Raw genomic sequence first — 20,935 nt, forward strand, 5'->3', positions numbered from 1 at the left:
CAAACATATATCACTCAAACATATATTCTCAGTCATGATCATATAAACATGTCCTCATGAACACAAAATATAAACTTAATTAAAATGATAAAATAGAGCTCTCCGTACCTCGAGGTGAGTATTCAAAGAGAGATTGATGAAGATTATAGTTCAAAAATAGAAGTTTTACTAGGTATCAAAAGATATCCTTGAGAAATGAAAAATAAGATAAACGAATGGAGAAAATGGAGTTAAATCTAAAGAAACTTACTTGGAGTTGCTTAGATTTGACATCTAAGTTCGTATTTAAGGAGTGATCGGAGTTTGATGAAGTTTTATATGAGAGGAGAGAGTGAGAGTTCAGAAAAAGTTGAGAGAAGACGTAAGGTTTGGAATGAAATGAAATTTTTATGCTGAAAATCTTTTAAATACCCCTCAATCCTAGCCCTCTCACTTGAGCAAGGTGATTCTTGCCTGAGTGAGACATATCTCACTTGGGCGAGAACACCAAATAGTGATCTTTTCAAGCATTTTCTAATATTTTTGCCTAAGCGAGGTCATTCTTGCCTGAGCAAGACAATATCAGAGAGTTAGATATTTTTCGTGTGAGTCCTCGCCTGAGCAACTCAGCTCACCTGGGCGAGATCTCTGCTTGCTTGAGGGAAATTGCCTCTCGCTTAGATGAGAGGACAGTTAGTCCAAGTTTATCCCTTCTCGCTTGAGTGAGACTCATCTCGCCTGAACAAAATTGTCTTAAAAATATGGAATTCTAGACGTTTCAGCAAGACTCTCTGTATCGAAACTTTAACACACTCATTCAATCAATTTAAAACATAACCCAATACCACCACTATTAGAACAATTTATCAAACAATAGATAAATAAAAAGAGGCTGTTACCACTCTTTCACCCTTTAAAAAATTTCGTCTACAAAATTTACTGATTCACTCATTCAATCAATTAACACATATATTTTAATTTTGATATGATATTTTATATGATATTACATATATTTTAATATTAATTATTCATAACTAAATCTAGTAGTAAAATTTATCCCTATCACTTTCGCACCAAACTTTTTTCCTTTGATACATATACATATAGAGAGATAGAGGGAAAGTTGGAATTATTTGTTTTATATTTTGGCCGTTTAGTTGTGCTAAAACAATGGTAAAAAGATAGAGAACTGATCTCGCTGTTTAAAGCTGCGAAGGCTTCAGAAATCGGAAAGAATACTGAGAATCAAACTAGTACATATCTACAGGGAATTTGGGCATTTGATCGCCTCCACCACGAATTATTTATTAGAGAAATACTAATTTAGTAATTTTAAGTGAAAAGTTTTAGTTAAAATGCATAATATTATATACTCTGATTTCTCCAACATAATTTTTAATAAAAAAATTATTTATTAATTTCTCAAATACTTCCTAAATACTCTCTAGGCATTGGTTAGTAAGACTCTAGGTTAAGTGAAAATAACGAACCGATTCCGCGTTCTGTGCGTATATTTCAATTGAATTAGGTTCCGCATTTCCAATTTGAATGCTTGTGAAAATGTAAACGCACAAACACCTATTTTCGCACCAACATGTTAAACAGTCTTTCCATTCAAATAACTGGCAAGTGCTGTTTTCACTTTATATACTACGAAAATATAAAGTTTATGTGATGTGAAGTGCAGAAAAATACACACTAATTATATATCAATTTGCACTTCTACCTAGCACATACAGTCAACAAATATTCCCACATCTCATGCTTTTCTTTAACAATTGGTCTCTTCTGTCCCACTAGACTTCTTGGTAGTGTCTCTTATCCAACTACAATTTGTGCAAAATTTGCAAATCAATCAAGACGAACAAATTTTATTGCCATCTTCCAAAATAATTGCAGTAGGACCCACCAATCAACAAGCAGCTCTGAAGAGGTCATTTCGACTCAACTTTCAAGAATTTGTTGTATAATTCACTCAAAATATACAGATATCGGCCCCCCACTGTCTTGAGGAGGTCACAAGAACAAAAAGTAACTCAACCGTTGACATGTTACCCATGGATATGGGGTTGGAATGTGGTGATTCTTTTTTTACCTTGGTGGCACAGGGAAACAGCTTCATAATCCATCCCAATACCTGGTGAAGACTTTGGTTATAACAATTACATGTCCAACATAAATCCAATCAAAGAAGTTTGCTGGTTCTCCGTCTTGAAGGTCCACCAGGAAACAGCTTCATAATCCATCCCAACACCCTTTCGACAACCTAGTACGAGAAAAAGAGATATCAATTCCTTTATTAATTTCAAGTTTTATAATCCTTATAATGTTTATGATCTAGTCTACTCCAGTAATAGTTTTTCAGCATAGAATAGACCAACTACTTCCACCCACAACCATATAGCCTAGGTCTCTAATGTTTACCTGGACATTGCACTATGTGAGGCTTTCGATTACAAAATAGAAAAATGGGATTCGTAGAGACAATAGAAAACATGATGCCTAAACTAAACTGAACATGGGTTACCTCGTCACCCTCATCTGCATATGGGGTGTTCTCATACATAACATGAGAATCTGGTGGTTTTGCAGAAATATTTTCATTAACCATACTCTGAGCAGTCAAAAGCTCTAATCTTTGTGTCTGGACCTCAAGTTTTCGGGACAACTCCTTGTTTATCTCCTTCAATCAGGAAAAGAAACAGCAGAGATTACACGGTTAGACTAAGATATAATTAGAATACAAAAACAGACCAGAATGTGACAAAAACTCAACCAAGAAAACAAAATTAAAAGTTGACTGAAAAGTGAGACTGGACAAAGTTTTCAGAAATATCTGCCTTTTCAGTTCACAAAGATAACTGCATTTGTCAAGGACCAAACTCTCCTAAAAGTTTAAGCTGTTTGCACATGAATGGCTTTACTACACCTCTAACAACGCCCTCATGCAATAGCCATTTGAGCTTGATCTGTGGCTAACATATCTGCCCATTTCTTACTAAATGCTGAAATTCAACTCTTTGTTTGAAGAATGAGAAGGACAATAAACAAACACTTTATTACTTAGGAAGCTTTGATACATCTCAATGACTGATTCTCATTAAAGACTAAGTTGTTTATCAAAGGATTATGAATGGCTTTATTACATCTATAGTCAGTAATGCAGGAAGTGGCATTACCACCAAAACAAACAAAACAACAAAGACTAAGCCTTATCTCACTAAATGAGGTCGGCTACATAAATCACACGATGCCATTGAGCTTAGTCACACGGCTACATGGTAATGCAGGAAGTGGCATTACCACCATCATAAAAAAAAAGTTCATGTATGAAACAAAGACTAAAGGAAAGGATAAAAGACAAAGAATAGACAATCCCTAGGCAACATTTTAAATCCAACAGAGTAGGACTTTATCAAAAGAATCACCTAGAAGAAACCTATAATTTGCTCTTACAAACTGAATATATAAGCAAGAAAATAAGTACAACAAGAGAAGACATCCTTCATATCAGAAAAATCATAAAAACAGGAACAGAGGAAGTTCCGAATTCAGAATTGCTGTCCAATCTGTCCGCACAGCAAACTTGGCTGAAACAATCATAGGAGGAATACTAGAAGCCAAAAACAAAATCCTACCCTACATAATAAAACTCAAGGGAAAGAAAACACCGATAAACAGGATAAGCAGATGCACACCACAGCGTTTCTGACTCCTTGTTTTTACTTAAAATACTGCATCAAAGAAAATCAAATATTGATGACTAAATTACCTTCATCCTGGAACATTCAGATGATTCAGATGCCAAGGTTCTTATCAATTCTTCTTTCTCCAATGCCAGCTATACATGAAAAAGATAGACAGATGAATATGCAGCCTTGTTTGATCACACAATATCACCCTACTCTGATAATACATATGGAACCAGGATGGGTATAACAAGAAATTTTCCAAACAGTAATGAACAATGAGAAGTAGTATATATTATTGAATTTTCAACAGACCATATCCTACCTCAGAAATAAGTGCATTAATGTTCTCAATCACTCTCATCTGATCATGAGGAATATTCAAAGGAGAAACTCCAAAAGATAAGTTTCCGGTTTCAGGAACGGAGGACAAACTAGAGGCCTCAGCAGCATTATCATTGATTTCTGGGTTGGAAGAGTTGGAAGCAGGATCTTCGTTTGCTGCATTACATAGATATATAAACACAACTAGAGACACTAAACAAGTAAAAATACTCACAGTAATTGGGAGTTCGTTAATCAAGTATCATTTGCCCGTTGTAACTCATGAATTAAATCCAAATCCTTGGATGAAGAAAACAACATATGATCCAAAAATTCTTTTTTACTAGTATGTAGTGTGACCTAAACCAAATCAGGTGAAGTACCAACAAGTTTAATATTTGATGTAAAAATCTCAACGAGTACAAGTTTATGCATGCTGGAAAGTTCTGATACCAGATACTGGTCAGGTACACATGTAGAAGACATTCTTGCAATATGTTATAGAAAAAAAATATAATGAAATAAAAGAACCTACGAAGGTATATTACATCACATATTCATATGCTTAGTCTCCATAATGCTAGAACCCAACAACAATAGCTTTAGAGACTCGTCATTTTCTTTCTTTCTTTTTTTCTCGTTTTAAGCATATTATGTTAGTGGATACACAATAGAAGCATTTCATTGTCTTACTCCCACTTAGAATTATGGAATAACAAAAACAGGCTTATATATCAATTGATAACCCATGAAGAATAACAAGAACAGACAAGTTAATGACAATAACTGAGGAAACAAACCTAAATCCTCTGTAGACGTAGAAACATCTATTTTACTAGTTTGTCTCTCAATAGACTTTGCAATTCCTGAAGCCTTTCGCAGCTTAGACAGCAACATCTTCTTTTCTGTATCAGTACAATGGAAAAGAAAGAACATGAATTCCTGAGTTCATATTTGACGCAATTCAAACAAACTTTGCTTGCAATTTCAAAAGAAGATTAGCCAAATTTTGTTTCAAATTTAGTGGCCACAATGAATGGTTAACTAGCATTTTTTAACATCTCTCTAATATTTTTCTCTGTTAAAAAAATGTAATTCAAATTGAAATAATTACATGATATCCCCCTATAAAAAAAGTAGAAAAGAACAAAAAATCGACTTATATATATGTAAAACCATCAACAATTCAAGTCCTTGAAAATATCAAATCAGAGAAAAGTTTACATTTCCATGCAAAAGACTGCATTTTTTGTTCTAAAAAACAACTATTAGAGAATACAAGAGTAAATATAAAGAGTTACAGATATCAGACTTGACAATAGCATAAAGATAAAACAAAGCACAAATTGGCTTTTCAATACAAATAAAGTGTTAATCACCAAAGTGAACCTGACGATAATAATGACTCCTTGAACACACAAGCATTTGCCTCTAGCCAAGTACACTAAAAACCAGCGGGGTAGAACATTACCCACAATAATGCAATAACATAAAGAGGCAAAGTATTCAAATGATTGGAATTTGGAAAATCAAAAGACAAAAAAAATAGATAGAAGCATAAGATATTAATATATGATTATTCTTGTAAGCACAAGCACATCCACAAACTAGAGTATTTTAAATGGAATTAATTTGAGATCTCAAGAACCGAGATAGACTTAAGACAAGAAAACCCAAAAACACACCTTTTTTTTTTGTAATTTTCATTTCCATTGCTATAGTTAATATCCTCTCTTAACTTTCATAAGCATCAAATAAGTGAAAGCACTAACCTCCAACTTTAAATGAAACATTAAAAATAAAATTCATGTGAATCCAAATGCACAAAGAAAATACAGTTAAAGCTCGATCACCTTCTTGAAGAGCGTCAATGGTCGACTGCAAATCATGGCGCTCTTTGTCTAGGCTAGACATTTTCTTTCTGCAATATTTATTATTAGCCATTATTTTGATAAACCCAAATAAAGGAACTATTTTTCAGTGCCCTAGAATCAACAAAAAAAGGAAATGAAGAGCTGATATCAAATCAAATTCCATCAGAATGAAGTAAAATTACTATATTAAAATTAAAAAAGCAAGATTTTTTGAAGGTTCAGAAAAAGTAATTATAGAAAACATGTTGTCATATCTGGCTGCCGATCCAACATTGGATTAGGGTCATTCTGCCAAAAAATAAATCACTTTGAGTGAGAAGTAAATTATGTGTCCCTATCCCCCAATCACCAAAAATTACACATGGGTGAACTGAACATTCCCAAGCATAAAATTCATTGTCTCAAAAATAGCTCTATAAAATTCTTTGCATACAACAAGCAATTTGATTAGGAAAAGAAAGCAGATGAGAACCTTGAGTTGAGGAAAATAAATTCTCATACAAAGAAAAAAAAAGTAGGAGTAATTATTTTCAAAATTAGTTCTTCCAAAATAAATTGCACTCAAGTAAACTCTACACCAATTACTCAAACATGCACGAAAAGGATTTTCTTAGAGCTAGGCAGACAATCAAGGATAATGGATGGCATCATTTATCTCTATTTTTCTTCTTTTCATTTTTTGGCTCAAATATCATACCACCTCTTCAAACTCAGTACCAATGACCTATTTCAAATTTATTTCATTATTTCCCCGCCCAACACTTTCAAATATTCTGCAAGACCAATCACCATCAAATTTAGATATTATTAACCAAAATGTCATTAAAAAAAAAATGACATCAACACAAGAACTTTTAGTTGCAAGTCCACCTGCAAGATTATAGTCCAGGCTCAAACAGACATTTGAACATAGATACCTTTCAAATAAATGACATCATTTCAGGCAGAAACCATGTTTGAACATTCAACAAATCTCAATCTTATCATATACAGTTATTCATTTGCTGCATACTTAAAACCTTAAAACTACCTGTTTGAAGAAATTTCTGCTTGTGCATTTTCCAACTGCTTCTCAAGCTTTAGCTCGCTAGATCTTAGTCTGAGTGCCTAAAAAGTTTATTGAACCCAATAACAAATTAAAGTTATAATTTATATATTTCCTGAACCTATATGCAATAAGTCAATAATTTGTGTCCGTTGTCACATAAATTACTCAGCACTACATGTTCAAAAATGGATGCAGAGATAGTTTTATTAAACAAGTCAATTTTTTAGGGCTTGAAGCATGGATATTGGATTGGTCCAATTTACCTTTTATCGAATTGAATTTAATTATAAATTATAAAAATGGTGTTAGCACTTCATTATAAAGGCTTTATTAATAAATCAAATAACAATACCAATTTTCCTAAAATCCCACACTATTAGGTAGAGGCTCATGAGTCATAAATGGTTTATATCTCCAACAATAACAACCACCAAACCTTATCTCATTAAGTGAGGTCGGCTTTAATAAATGGTTTATATATCCATTCTTTAAAATTCTTATATTGGTAATTTGTTGTGTGTAATTTATCCACAGTACAATCAATTTTTTTCTGACACATGCAACAAATAATCCAAGCTATTATATTGTCTGAGTCCTTAAATACATCATAAGGTTGCCAAACTCATATCCTACCTAGGATAAGATAAAGGGGTTGACAAGTAGAACATGAGATTAATATAAAATTAACATATATATGAAAGTACCACATATAAGCAGAACAGATATAATAGAAAAACACTAAAATAATCTTTTAAAACTATTATATGACATAACTTTTAAAATTTCTGGAAGTTATATATTGAACCTTAGAAGAACCACACTACAAAAACAAGCCGTTGTAGTTGCAGAGTCTAATGCCTTATAAACCCCATATTTAGAATCTCATACTTCCAATGTGGGACTCAAGTCCCATACCTTGCAACTGCATCCTAAAATTCCACCAAGCTCCCTGACACCCCATGTAGGCTTGCTGTGCACTAGCCCCTTTGACTCGTCCAAAATTAAAATTGAAATGCTAGTAGCATCACCAACCACACTGCCGCTTTTCAGCTATGAGACATGATAAAAGGCTCTGATACTAATTTATAAGAACCTTGGGACAACACAACACAAAAGCTAGCTGTTGTAGTTGGAAAGTCCAAGGCCTTATAATTCCCACATTACACTCCCATACCTCCAACGTGGGACTCATGTGTCATCCCTATTCCCTTGCAATTGGATCCTAAGATAGACCTTTTTGAAAGTTTTAATTAATCTCTACAAAGTATTTAATTAATGTTAACTTCCACAAAAGTTTTCATGAAAATGCTTAAACAAGGTTGGATGAGTCACAGAATCATGAAACTTACTAGAACGCACATACAATACAAGATAAACATTAAAAGAAAATATATATATATATATATATATTCAAAGATAATTATTGAAAATTATGAATAATTACAGTAAATAAAGCTAAATAAACAGCTATTATAGGGATCAAAAGTAGACCCAATAGTTTTAAGGCAAAAAACAATATTGTAGTTAACAATTAATAGAATAAAGAAAATAGCCACAGCACAAAAACATAGCTAAACCAGTACAGATCATAGCTAACAATCCTGAACAAGGAGCAATTCATGGTGCAACCAACCCCAAAACTGCTATAGCAGGACGGCCGACACTATATTGAAATTTCAAATATAAGATAAATAATCTATATATTATACATATATCAATGTCTGAATATAAATATTCATTAATAATAATTATTAATATAAAAATATAATCTCCTACAAACCCAAGTCAAAAACAATGAAAAGAAAGGGCAGAGAACAGAGCAGACTGCATAAACTATGCAGAAGCAGCAGAACAGAGTAGAGGCTGGTCAGGAAAACAGGAAAAATAAGAAGGCCAGTCTGGCTTAGTCAGAGACCATGGTACAAACAAAGGCATTTCCAGCTTTTGCACATGAATGGATAACAGTTTCAGGTTTATTCGGGTCATTCGGGGACCATGGTGGATAACAGTTTCAGGTTGATTCAGTTCATTCGGAGACGGAGCATCATCAATGCTATTTTTGACTGGTTTCTTGGATAGTTAGAACTCTCAATTCTACAGATTTTACCTGACAGGATGCTGTCCCAACAAGACAAGTTTTTTGCTGAGTCAGGACCACTAAAGCCCTTCAAACACATAAATATGCACAATTCTATGTGTTCACGCTAGACACGCAATTTTGACAACCATGTATCACATAAATTATATCTCAAGATTGAAGCAAAAAAAAAAAAAGTCAATTTTGCAAGAATTAATAATACAATGGATTTGACTTACATGTTTCACTAGTTCAAGTCATTTCATGATTCCTTTAGAAAATCATTAGAAAAAATTAACAAAATTCTCTGAAGTTGTGCTTCACATTTGTTTCAAATAACATTGTAGTTGTCAACTAATTAAAGATAATTGTAAAGTAGTTTATTATATGTCAGAAAATTCCTCATCATGATGAAGACATAAAATTCCAAATAAGTTACGGGGACTTAAATTCAGATAAGGGATGGGAAAAATATTTTATCCTCAAAAGTAAACAAAATCACACAACATACCAAGAAAATTCAGTACCTTCTCTTCTAAACCAATAACTTCAGATGCCAATAACTTGGCACGCTCATCAGCTGCATTACACTCTAGTCGTGCATTTGTATATTCATTCCTGATAGACTCAAGCTCAACCTGCTCAACCCAAAAAAATCATCAATCAATGAGGTAGAAAGTTTAACTTCTACCACACTCAGCTTAAGCTTATAGAAGGCAACTCTTGTTGGCTCATGGAAAAACTGTATAAAAGGTACTTGATAATCATGAAAAACTTTTGTTGTTGTCACACCTTTCATAGAAAATATGGTGAGTCAAATAATCCTCTCATTGATGCACCATTTCAGGAAACCCAGGATGTCAATAAAAATAGATGGGCTTTATAAAAATGAAAACAGTTATTGTGTAAGCTAAAATAATTTATAATTTATAATTTATAAATATTCCAGACAAAAAGATACAAAGAGGCATCAAAGTAACCAACCATAAACTTTCTATTTACCAAAGACTTGGGTCAGGAATCACAATAAGCACAAAAAAAGCTGAATCCAACAAGTTCAGTATGCTTCGCTCAATTAGATGTGTGATTATCTCTGCATCAAGTTTTATACGAGGCTAAGTATATAACTTGAGTCCAGATTAATCGCCCTTATATATTCAGCTCAAAAGATTGTGAGCCAGCTTGATTGTCGATTGATGATATATAATATTTTTAACTTATAATAACTTTTCAAAATTTTAATAATAAAAAATTTTCAATATATGATTTAGTAATATAAATGTAAACAAGAGCATGAATGAATTTGCAAAGCCAGACTATGTATGAGTGTATAATGGAATACCAGCACAGCCAAAATAATTACGCAATGGGGGAGGGATTAGGGAGTTGATACAAACCAGTTGCGCTTTGATATCTTCCTGTAACATCTCCATGTCTGATTTTAATTGGTTGACAACACTTCTCTATAAAAACAAAAAGATTGTGACTTTCATATCCTTACAGACAACTATATTACCAGTAAAGTAAAAACATAAGCAGCAATTTCAATTCAACATCAGATTCTAAGTAATGACAAGATAATAAAGATCCAAGAACTAACATAATTACTAACCAAATATCCCAGACAAAGAAAAAACTAGATCAGCCTTGTGAGACATTTCCACTATATCCATAACCTATAACCAATTAAGTTCTTTTTATAAACCCAGAGACACACAGACCAAAATGTTTGAATGTTTGATTGTACATATCAAAGGAGTACAAGCAAAAACTCACTAACTTCAACAAAGTCAGCAATAACTGCTCCTATTATTGGAAACCTAATGTTCTTCATAATTAATTATTAAATAGCTCAACATAAAATATGATAATATGCTGAATGGATAAACACATTACATTCTGGAATAACAAAATATACTTTATAGTTACAATAAAAATTGTCACTGCCAAGGGCATAGGGTTTAACATGAACATAAATCAATAACAAAACAATGTCATAAAAATTTAAAACAGCTTTTCAAATTTAATATTCTTCAAAATGGCATACAGTATCCATAAGCAAACCTGTTGATTATAATTATCAGTCAGAGTTGAATTTTCAGTAGCTAGTGACTCTGCTAATGCTTGAGAAGCCTCAAGAGCGCGTTGCAGAGAAAACTTTTCTTGTGTTAGATCTTCAATATGCTGCAGCAAAAAAGAGAGGAAAACATATAAACTAAAATAACATATTGGTTTTTCACATATAGTAAATGTATGGAAAAGCTAAGATGCAAGAAACATAAGTGCACTAATAACTCTTATCTCATACAAAGAACTTTGGCACCAACTAAACAAATTACAATTTTATTTTTAATTCATAAGAATTAGAAACTTTTGCAAGTAGATAGACAAACAAAATACCTGCCAAGCCAACACATAGGCAAAGTGTAATGTATGACTACAAAAGTTTTTCTCCCAGAGAAGAAAGGAGACAGAGAAAGGGTACAAAGGAAAAGAAGAAAAAAAAAGAATATATTCAGTTTCCATTGTTGTTTATACAACCAATGTAATACGCTTCCTACAATTTTTAATGTGAACAGCACAGCAGAAATGGGAAAAGAAACAAAAGAAATTCTGTATTGATTGCAATTTCAGTATTACAAAAGAGGAAATCCTCCCTTGTCCCAGAGCACAGCTCCTAATAGAGAAACTCTAAGGTTTCCTCTACTCAATATGAAAGCAAGATACTGAATAATGCCCCGTCACCTATAGCATGATGCTATATACAATATGCAATAACAGAAAAGATACTCCCAGTTTCCCTCCTCTAACAAACTCCTTTTCTACTTATGCCAACTTTGCCCCTTTCTTCCTAAGGGACTACACCAACCATTCCTTTGGGCTTTTCATTGTTTCATTGGCTAAAGGTTCTAAAGGCCCAATTTCGGTTTGGTTCCTATCACAATGTATAGCTGTTCTCATTGTTGTAACTCCAGTCATTAATCTAAAAAACTTTTGAATCCTACAAACCAGAGAAATCACCTCATAATTGACATATTAAAGAATCTAAGTGCAAAACCTCAATCCCCCACCCCCAATAATGAGATTCCAACTTATAATTACATCCCTAGTGCATAACATTACTAGTGTTCTGCTGTTAAAACTGATGAATGAATATATGATGAAGACTTATATGATATTGAGATTCTACTAGCTTGAACTAGACAAGCATCAACATAACAATCATGTAGGGTCATACATTAGCTCAAACCTACTGACATTCTTTTCACAACTTGTGCACAAAATTGTGTCAAAAAATTTCCACAACTCCAATTAAAAATTAGGTATATTTTAACTCATTTGGAATTGGCATATCACAGAAATCCCCAACAACGAAATACCTTAACAACCACAAACATTTCAGTACATAATAAATCAAGCGCAGAACTCAACTGTCATGTCTTAATTCATTTTTTTATACTAATTCATCACATACACAAAGCACTATAACATCATACAACAGGCATCAAGAAGGTAATGCCTTGACCATAGGTAGCAGAAACCACCTGTTCTAAAGCAGCAAAGTCTTCATTTTGTGGTGAGTAATAATGATGCTTCTTCTCCATGCCATTTTCATTAGCACTTATCATCAGTGCGTCTTGATTGCTATCATTAACAACTGAAGTGGTCTCAAGTGGACTATGAACATTTGTAGTTGTAACATTAGAGAAAAGTGGCACAGTTTTAGTCTCTTCCGATGGCTTACGGAAATATGTAGATCCTGATATATCATTGCTGCTTGACTGTAAATGATTGGACATAGAAGAGCCTAGCTCAGGCTGATTAAATGGAGGGCCTAAAGGAGGTCTGGTGACATTAAGAGAATCAAGAAAAGATGGACGTGACCTCCTAGAACTAGATTCCATTGACAATGAGTGTATTGGTGTATGGTTTGAGGAATTTCGTGCCTCATAACCTATGGAATCATATTTTGGTATTGTTGCACCATGAAGACTAGGCAAATCATTATCATAGCCTGTAATGGTCTCTCTAAACTTGGAACTCAAAGAATCAGAGAAACCTGGAATACAACATATATGATGCACAACCTCATCAGCATAAAGCACTAAGTCATTGTCAGGGTCAATGAAAATGGTAAAAGCACATATTATAAAAATTTGAAATTATAGATCAAAGAAAAAAAAATATCAAAATTTACCTCCAGTTAGCGAACTATGTGAATAGCCACCATCTAAAGAGCTAGAATTTGTTGGCTTGATTTGCTGCAGTGCATCAACAGAGTTCTGAGGTAAGATTTTTGAGGGAAAATATGAAGAGAAATTATCAGCAACCGCATAATCCTTCACAGAACTGCTACTCTTGTTTGACTGGCTGTCATTCCTTCCATGAATACTAGATTGACTAGTATTATAGCTATCAAAGTCTTGACTTACTTGTGCATGAAAAGGAATGCTTTGGTGTTTTGTTGTCCCATATCCACCAATACCAACAGCATGAATTCCATGTATGTCATTCACCTTATGTGTCTCATTGTTTTGACTAAAGTCTGCAGATACAGTAGCAGCAGAAGAATTATATCTCTTAGCTTCATCACTATTGGAATGTGCTTCCACCAGAGTAGTAGATGATGTACTAAGATCATTCCTTGCAAGACTTGTTCTACTGGCCAAAGACCCTTGATTACTTTGGCTAAACAAATTCAGGGTCTTGTCACTATTCCCCAAAGTTGATGCGTCAGTAAGTACTCCCCCAACACCATCAGATGCAGTAACTGCATCCGACTCATTAACGCGTACATTTTCAACTTCAGAAGGTTGTTTTTTATTGAAGCTAGCATCAGAATTGTGAACATGGCTAGAGGATCCAGCCTTCTTGGCCAGCTCCGCAGCTTTTTTTTTACGAAACTCCTCCAGCTGCAAGACCCAAACAGCATAATAATTTTTAGATATAATATAAAATGAAGAAAATAATGCAATCAATAGTCAAATTCATAGAAAATATATGAAATCTAACAGATATTAGATTGGATAGGGGGTCAAGGATCATATATATATGTATGTATGTATGTATGTATGTATATGTGTGTGTGCGCTTGAATGTATGTATGTAGGGAGAACAGTAAATCTGGACCATACATGGATGGTCAAAATTAAAAGTATGATTGTGGTCACATGACGGCTTAAAAAAGTCGGGTGCATTTTTCTTTTAATCCCAACCATTTGAAAAAAATCCAATGGTTTATTTTTATTGTTCTCATCATAGTAGTCAATCCCGGATAGTGGCACAGAGTGGCCAACCCAAAAAATGCTATAGCGAATAGTAGGAGGACTGCTATTCTGAAGACAATCAAAACAGAGAAGGAAAATAGATCAAAAAGTGTTCAATCACCGGAAAAAGCTCTAACGCAAACGGTCTCAACGGAAAATGTCTACATCTCATCGGAAATTCCTTAGGTTACACCAAAGATGAAGAAGACAATTGGAAAATGTCTCTACTTACATTAGAAATAAGTTGGGTTTCACCTGAGATGAAAAAGACGACTAGAACTTGGCCGAAAATAATGACTTGCACTAGACAAAGCAAGAATAGGAGAGAACAGAGATGGAGGTAGGGTTTGAGATGAAGAAGCATTCCAACTTTCAGAATGTCTCTACTTACATTAGAAATAAGTTGGGTTTCACCTGAGATAAAAAAGACGACTAGAACTTGGCCGAAAATAATGAGTTGCACTAGAGAGTGACGCTGGAGATAGAAGACAAAGCAAGAATAGGAAAGAACAGAGATGGAGGTAGGGTTTGAGACGAAGAAGCATTCCAACTTTCAGAAATATAAAAAAGGGGGTGGGGGGGAGAGAAATCCTAAGATTGCCCCCTTTAAAAAGCATTCCAACCTTTAGAAAGGAGGGCAAACTTGCCCTTTTGCCCCTGTTTGACATTTAAAAGGACAATTTTGCCCTAGGATGAAATAGCGGCGGTTATGGCTTCTATTGACTACTATGGTTCCCATCCTCCCAATAATCAAGTGTTCTCACCTGAATTTTATATATATATATATATATATATATATAATAAGATAAAAAACTTAAACATCAACTCGTAAGGCCATACAACATACATAATTCATAAAACTAGTAGCAACTTAAATGGACAGGCAGAAACAGCCACAACCATAGACAGAATCAAGGGACAGAGCAGAGCAAAGAACAGCAGCAGCGTCACACAGTAGCATGACAAAACAAGTTGTAGGTTGCAGAATGACACTTTGCAGGTTGCAAAATGAAGCTTCGCAAGTTGCAGATCGCAGCTCACACAGAGACCAGAATGGGTATTTGGGTGCTGATATTCGATGGGAATGAATGGGTGAGCAGTGGGTAGGAGAACCGAAGCAGTATGTGGCAGGGATGAGGGTTTTTTGTGTGTTTAGGGTTTGATTTGGTCCCATTTGATTTTAGGCTTCAGGTGTTTGTTTAACAAATCAGGTCACAGGTTTTATGGTTTAAAATAAAAAATCAGCCATGGCAGAATTGAATGTTTCTACCGAGTTTACAATCCCGCACATCGATTTCGTATGATCCCACAAGAGAGCAACTTCACATGCGATTCAGCACAGCCAGGTGGATGGAGATCATAGAATCGTGCAATTCTACAAGCCCGCAAATGATTTTAACTATTATGCACCCAATAGCATGGGCTTTTGGCATAGTTATTGACATGGTATCCAAGCCTCTATGACCATGCAATCTAGAGTTTGATCCTTGTATACCAACCTTACTCTTCTAAAATAAAAGTTAAATTTCAACATAAGTAGGGGTGGGCTTGAATTAAAAAGTTCAAGATTAAGAGAAAAAGGCATAACTTCAGGTATTTAGCACCCAATTAATAGGAAAATATTATTCTTTAAACATATGAGAATCCTATTTTAAAGAACATGATCAATATAACAACATTATGATACATTAATTAGTTTATTATTGTTGGTCTATGGTATATTTTTTTGTAAATTTATCAGTCACCAAATGGGCATGTATTATTTGTGATACTGAGTCTTATTCTAATGAACATGTTTTTGTTATGGATTAAGAAAGTAGGAAATATCATTTGTTTTTAATAGGAATAGGATTCTATTCTTAATTTACACTAGGATAAGCAAAAAAAGATTGTCAATCAGATGAAATGCCTTTTCTTCAAGGGAACAATAATCACTATTACAACATTACTAGTGAATTGCTTCCCTGGTAGTATGACGAAATCAAACACAAGATGCAAAGCCAAAGAAGATGATGGGTGGGTGTAAAGACCAGGCACTGCTGAGACCAGCTAGTAAATATTAGGTTATCAAGTGCCAAATAAACGCAATAAAAAACATAAGTGTGGCTTAGATGAAATGATGAATACTACAACGGATGAATAAACATGCTAAAATGATAACTAAATTTCTAAAAGGGGGGAAGTTACTCTCCAAGATTTTTCCTTTTTCTTTTACTTATCAACTAAACACAACAACTAAATCCTGAAAAGCTTACTCCTCTGAAATTTCTCCCCATGTCATCCCTAAAACAAAAGATAGCAGCTTAAGAGGTGATAAATTCATATATTGCTGCATTTATAGTTAGTTTTCTAGGATCTTTTTAATAGAAAATTGTAGTTTGGAAGATGAAAACCTTATAAAAAAGATAATTGTTTAATAAATTCAATTTTTGTTTTTAATAATTCAAATTGTTTGGATTTAATAGAATTCTTATGTAAATTTTGTTGTTGAATTAGTTTTGCACGATTTTCTAAAGAAAAACACGAGTTAGAAGCATTAAGAGATCAAATATGATGAGCATAATCACTTTGGGTGCAGAAAATGAATATTCCAGAGATTTGGAGAGTCCAATATGATGGGTGTAATCATTTTCACCATCAAAAGTGAGTATTGCAAAGGCTTTTAAGAGGATATACAATGCGCATAAGCACTATTATCACTGTAAGTGAGTCTTGCAGAGGCTTAAGATGAGAAATACCCTGCGCGTAATCACTCTTTGTGCCAAGAGTGAGCCTTCCAAAGCGTTAGCAATTGAGAATGGCATGGCATGCACCTAAGCACTTTTACAATAAAAAAGTGAAAGTTCTAGAGGTTGTCACGAGAAAGAGCTTGCACACACTTTGGCATCCAAAGTGGTCAAGCCAGAAGCGCGGAAAACTTATAAATAGCCTTAAACTCATATTTTGAAGCAGATTTTCTCATTTTTTTTCTTTTTCACACTCTTAGAGAGCAAGAGAGAGAGAGATTTGGGGGCAAATTTCAAGGCTTAATTCCTGGAAAATCAAGCTTAGGACTTGGATTCATGGAGATCTTTTGCACATTTTCTTCTACTCTTTCTTTCTCTTATTTTTTTTAAAATCATGTTCTGAATTTGTTTTGTTAGGGATTGATGGATCCTAGTTAAAATTTGTAATTGATTGTAGATCTGAGTCCTAGGTTCTTAATTATATTGAACATTCATTTCTTTCCTTAATGCAATTCTTGAATTAGTTATTCAATTAAATTAAACTTAGAGATTTTATATCAATGGAAGTTAAGTGAACATCTTAGATCTGAATTGAATGTCAAAATTTATTATATCTTAAGAATAAGTATTCATTATCGTGTGGTCTCTTAATTTCTCATGCTTAATGTAATGTTTGATTGATTTACATTAAGAAATTAGGGTACTTCATTAGATATTAGGATCATTGAATCAAGGAATTGAATTTTGATTAACTTAGTGCAATTGATCATCAATCAACTAAGGAACTTCGGAATTCAGATCGCAATCAGTTTTGCAATTGAAGAATAGATGGAATTAACCCTAACTTCATTTGAATAGTAACTTCCTTTTGAAATTATTCACTTGTTTGCTATTTCCTTCTATTTTACTGCACTTGCATGTTCTTGTCTCAAACATTCAAAACCTTATCAAATATTGCTTAGCTCAAATAGTTTTTAATCTTGTGAATTGATAATTGATTGTATCAATCCCTGCAAACGATACTCAAAACTCACAATTTTGTATTTTACTATTTACTACAACTACTTAGCACACTTACTAGATAGGATTCTTAGAACACAAGAAGAGACTATGAAGAAAATTACAACTTGTAACCACAAAATTGGACCCTCAAGCAAGTTGCAAATAGATTGCTTAGTTCTTTCCAACAGTAGAATAGGCCTCCCTCTCACATATACTCAGAGGCAGGAACTCCCCTGCCTTAGTCCGGGCCTTCAACCATCACAAAGGACTGACATGCAATATACATTTCGATATCGCACATTCATCTTCCCCACAATCATTTTCACTATTTCCTGTCATTTATTTACCATTTCACATCCAATAAGCCAAGCAATCCAAGAGCTACAAAAATGTTCATTATGGGAAGAAAAAAAGAAAAATAAAAATTAAATTATATTCGACCACAAAAATAAAATTCTATTCCAAACCAAACAACTGACATTGCTCTCACATGCACAAGCAAAACATTATAACAACATAAAAACAGCATTAATCAAATCAATTACCCAATACCCATTTCGTAATCCTCAACAAGCTGAGAATCAGAACAAGAGGAAACAAAAAATCAACTCAAATCAAATACATACCCGGCGCTTGCCAGCTTCCAGATGCTCTTGCTTTCGCGACGAAGCAGCGGAGTTTGGCAGCACCTGAGCCGACGCCATTAGAGAACCGCGAACGATCTCGAAGGAAAAAAAAAAAATCTACAGATTCAAAAGCTCAACGTACAAATTGTCATCACCGTTTCAACGAATCCAAATCAAACAACCACAACCCCAATATCACAAGGGATTTCCCAGATCGCAGAAATTGGGAACGAAAACGATGCAAAAATGGAAGATAAAAATCAAATTGATAAAATGGGGAAAAATTTTAAAAATTGAGAATTGAAACGTTGAGAGAAACAAAGAATAGAAATTCTCTGCGGCGCGATGGGTTTCATACAGAGGGAGCCCGATCTGACCGGGGGGAGAGAGATTTGGTTTTGGGGTTTTTTTTATTATTGTTTGGGTTTTTCTTTTTCTTTTTTAATTTTTTGGCTCTCTTCTCTTTTTGAATTTTTTTTATTTAAGGGTTCGTTCAGGTTTCAGGTGTAGGTGTGTTCTAATTTGGGGGAGGTGATTAAAATGACGAAAGAGGACATGTGGATGCTTAATGCTTCGGAAGACACGTGCACTGAGTTATTTTCAAATTTTAAATTCACTCCACTGATAATAAGCAACGTTTGTCTGTGAGGATGTTGACAGAAAAGTACCATTTTAAAAGTTTAATTTTCAGTAAATTTTTTTCTTTTTTATTAATTAAAAATTTTATAAATATAAATTTTGAATTAATAACTTTTATTAATATAATAATCTACAATTAGATGGTAATGTTAATATATTTTAATTAATTTTTAATTTTAATTAAGCATATATTTTATGATTATTTTTAATGTTTATTAATTAATTTTATAAAAAATTATTTTATATGATTACATTTATTATTAATTGAAAATTTTAAGTAATAATTAAATAAAGAAAGAAAGTAAAAGTATAAATTGATTAAATAATTAATTGAAAGTAAATTAATTTAATATAAAATTCCATAAGACATGCATAATTTGATCCATGTACATTGGATGAAGGAATTCTGAATGCTATTTATGTCATTATTAATTTGGTAGGCATTGGAAATAATTGTAGTGATGCTGCTATGCTGGTGCTTGTACCCGTGAAAACATGTTGGTTTAGATCTATCCACACCTCCCAGAGTAGCAAAAAAGAAAGTATCAACTACACTTTGCTGCTTGATAATCCATTCCATCCATTTAAGGAGCATGAAGAGCAGTTCAATCCCTTTTAATCTTCTTCTATGGTTCCTATATAGGTCACAAAGGGGGGCTGAATTTAGACCAATCACTATATTAAAACGAGGTCTCACCATTCTCCAATCTCAGTGAAAAGTTTGGCACAACACAGATGTAGCTTTTTGGACAGCATTCCACACAAGAGATCCCCTATTTGCTATATGATGAAGAATAATACTACCTATCTATCGACCCACAGTTTGTCGTGATTATGCATCATCTGCCACAATAACTTGCCCAAAAAAGTTGTATTTGTGGCTCAACCTTGCCTAATACTCAACCCACCAGCAAACTTGCATGGCATAGACAAGAATATATATAAGTACCAATGAAACTAAAGTGAGCTTTCTGCCTTGTTCAAGAGGTTTTTCTTCCGTGATGAAATTAAAATGCTCCTTTCTGACTGTGCCACCACTTATAGGAAAGGCAAGAGACTTTCTAATATTCCTTGCCAAGAGGTTTTTCTATTAATGTTAGTGATCTGCATGAACTTTCTCTTTTGGGAATTGGGATGAGGAATGCTTTTGGAACAAAAGGACTCAGATCTCTGCAAATTAACCTTAAGCCTAGATGTTATACAAAATTTATTCATGATAATAATTACTTAAATAATTGTGGTGCAAGGTCTCGTTGTGTTCATATATACGTGGTTGATCTATTTAATAGGAAATCATTTGTTCAAATCTTACCGTAAGTAAAATTCTAATGATGTTTGAATGTGAAGTGAAACAAGAATAACGAAGTGAAAGATGAAAAAGAGAGTATAAATAAAGTGAAAAATATTGTATATTTGCATGGGTTGAAAAAAGAAGAAATAAAATGATTAAAAAATAAATTCTTCTGCTTATTTGGAAGTATAAAAAAGAGAATAAAAATAAATAATTTATTTAAATTAAAATTAATCTAAAATTTATTTTTAATTATAACACTTTTTCTTAATGAAAATTTTATTTTTATATTTTTAATATTATATTAATATTTAAAAATTATAAATAAAAACTCCCCACTTCACCTCCCTCTCGCCCTATCACTTACCTCACTCTTTTCTCGCATCCAAACAT

General features: G+C 33.4%; 1 protein-coding gene across 2 annotated transcripts; it reads right to left on the minus strand.

The window, feature by feature from the left end:
• Window positions 1–1,565: 1,565 nt before the first annotated feature.
• On the minus strand, window positions 1,566–19,103 carry LOC113871099 (protein BLISTER). 2 transcript variants are annotated; one of them, XM_027507874.1, is made up of 14 exons: window positions 18,826–19,049; window positions 18,613–18,784; window positions 13,190–13,904; window positions 12,537–13,051; window positions 11,056–11,175; window positions 10,389–10,454; window positions 9,519–9,629; window positions 6,897–6,973; window positions 5,846–5,913; window positions 4,793–4,897; window positions 3,994–4,169; window positions 3,752–3,820; window positions 2,507–2,662; window positions 1,567–2,245 (listed from the first exon to the last, which is right to left on the minus strand). In XM_027507874.1, exons 2-14 carry the CDS (start codon window positions 18,688–18,690, stop codon window positions 2,165–2,167), a joined length of 2,337 nt encoding a protein of 778 aa, XP_027363675.1. In that variant the 5' UTR covers window positions 18,691–18,784; window positions 18,826–19,049; the 3' UTR covers window positions 1,567–2,164. The 2 variants fall into 2 exon arrangements, with proteins under 2 accessions (XP_027363674.1, XP_027363675.1); XM_027507873.1 differs by having other exon boundaries at window positions 1,566–2,245; window positions 18,613–19,103.
• Between the last annotated feature and the right edge of the window lie 1,832 nt (window positions 19,104–20,935).

This window comes from Abrus precatorius, unplaced genomic scaffold (genome assembly GCF_003935025.1).
Source record: "Abrus precatorius isolate BTA unplaced genomic scaffold, Abrus_2018 Scaffold7, whole genome shotgun sequence".
In the NCBI taxonomy this organism is placed as follows: domain Eukaryota; kingdom Viridiplantae; phylum Streptophyta; class Magnoliopsida; order Fabales; family Fabaceae; genus Abrus; species Abrus precatorius.

What these genes read in the sequence shown, in the direction of transcription:
- LOC113871099 (XM_027507873.1), bottom strand. Translation starts at nt 18,690, where the DNA reads ATGGCGTCGGCTCAGGTGCTGCCAAACTCCGCTGCTTCGTCGCGAAAG. An exon ending in ACATAGTTCGCTAACTGGAG is followed by an intron (nt 13,052 to 13,189) that starts GTAAATTTTGAT and finishes GTTGTATTCCAG; the next exon opens with GTTTCTCTGATTCTTTGAGT. An exon ending in TACGTCTACAGAGGATTTAG is followed by an intron (nt 4,170 to 4,792) that starts GTTTGTTTCCTC and finishes TATGTAATGCAG; the next exon opens with CAAACGAAGATCCTGCTTCC.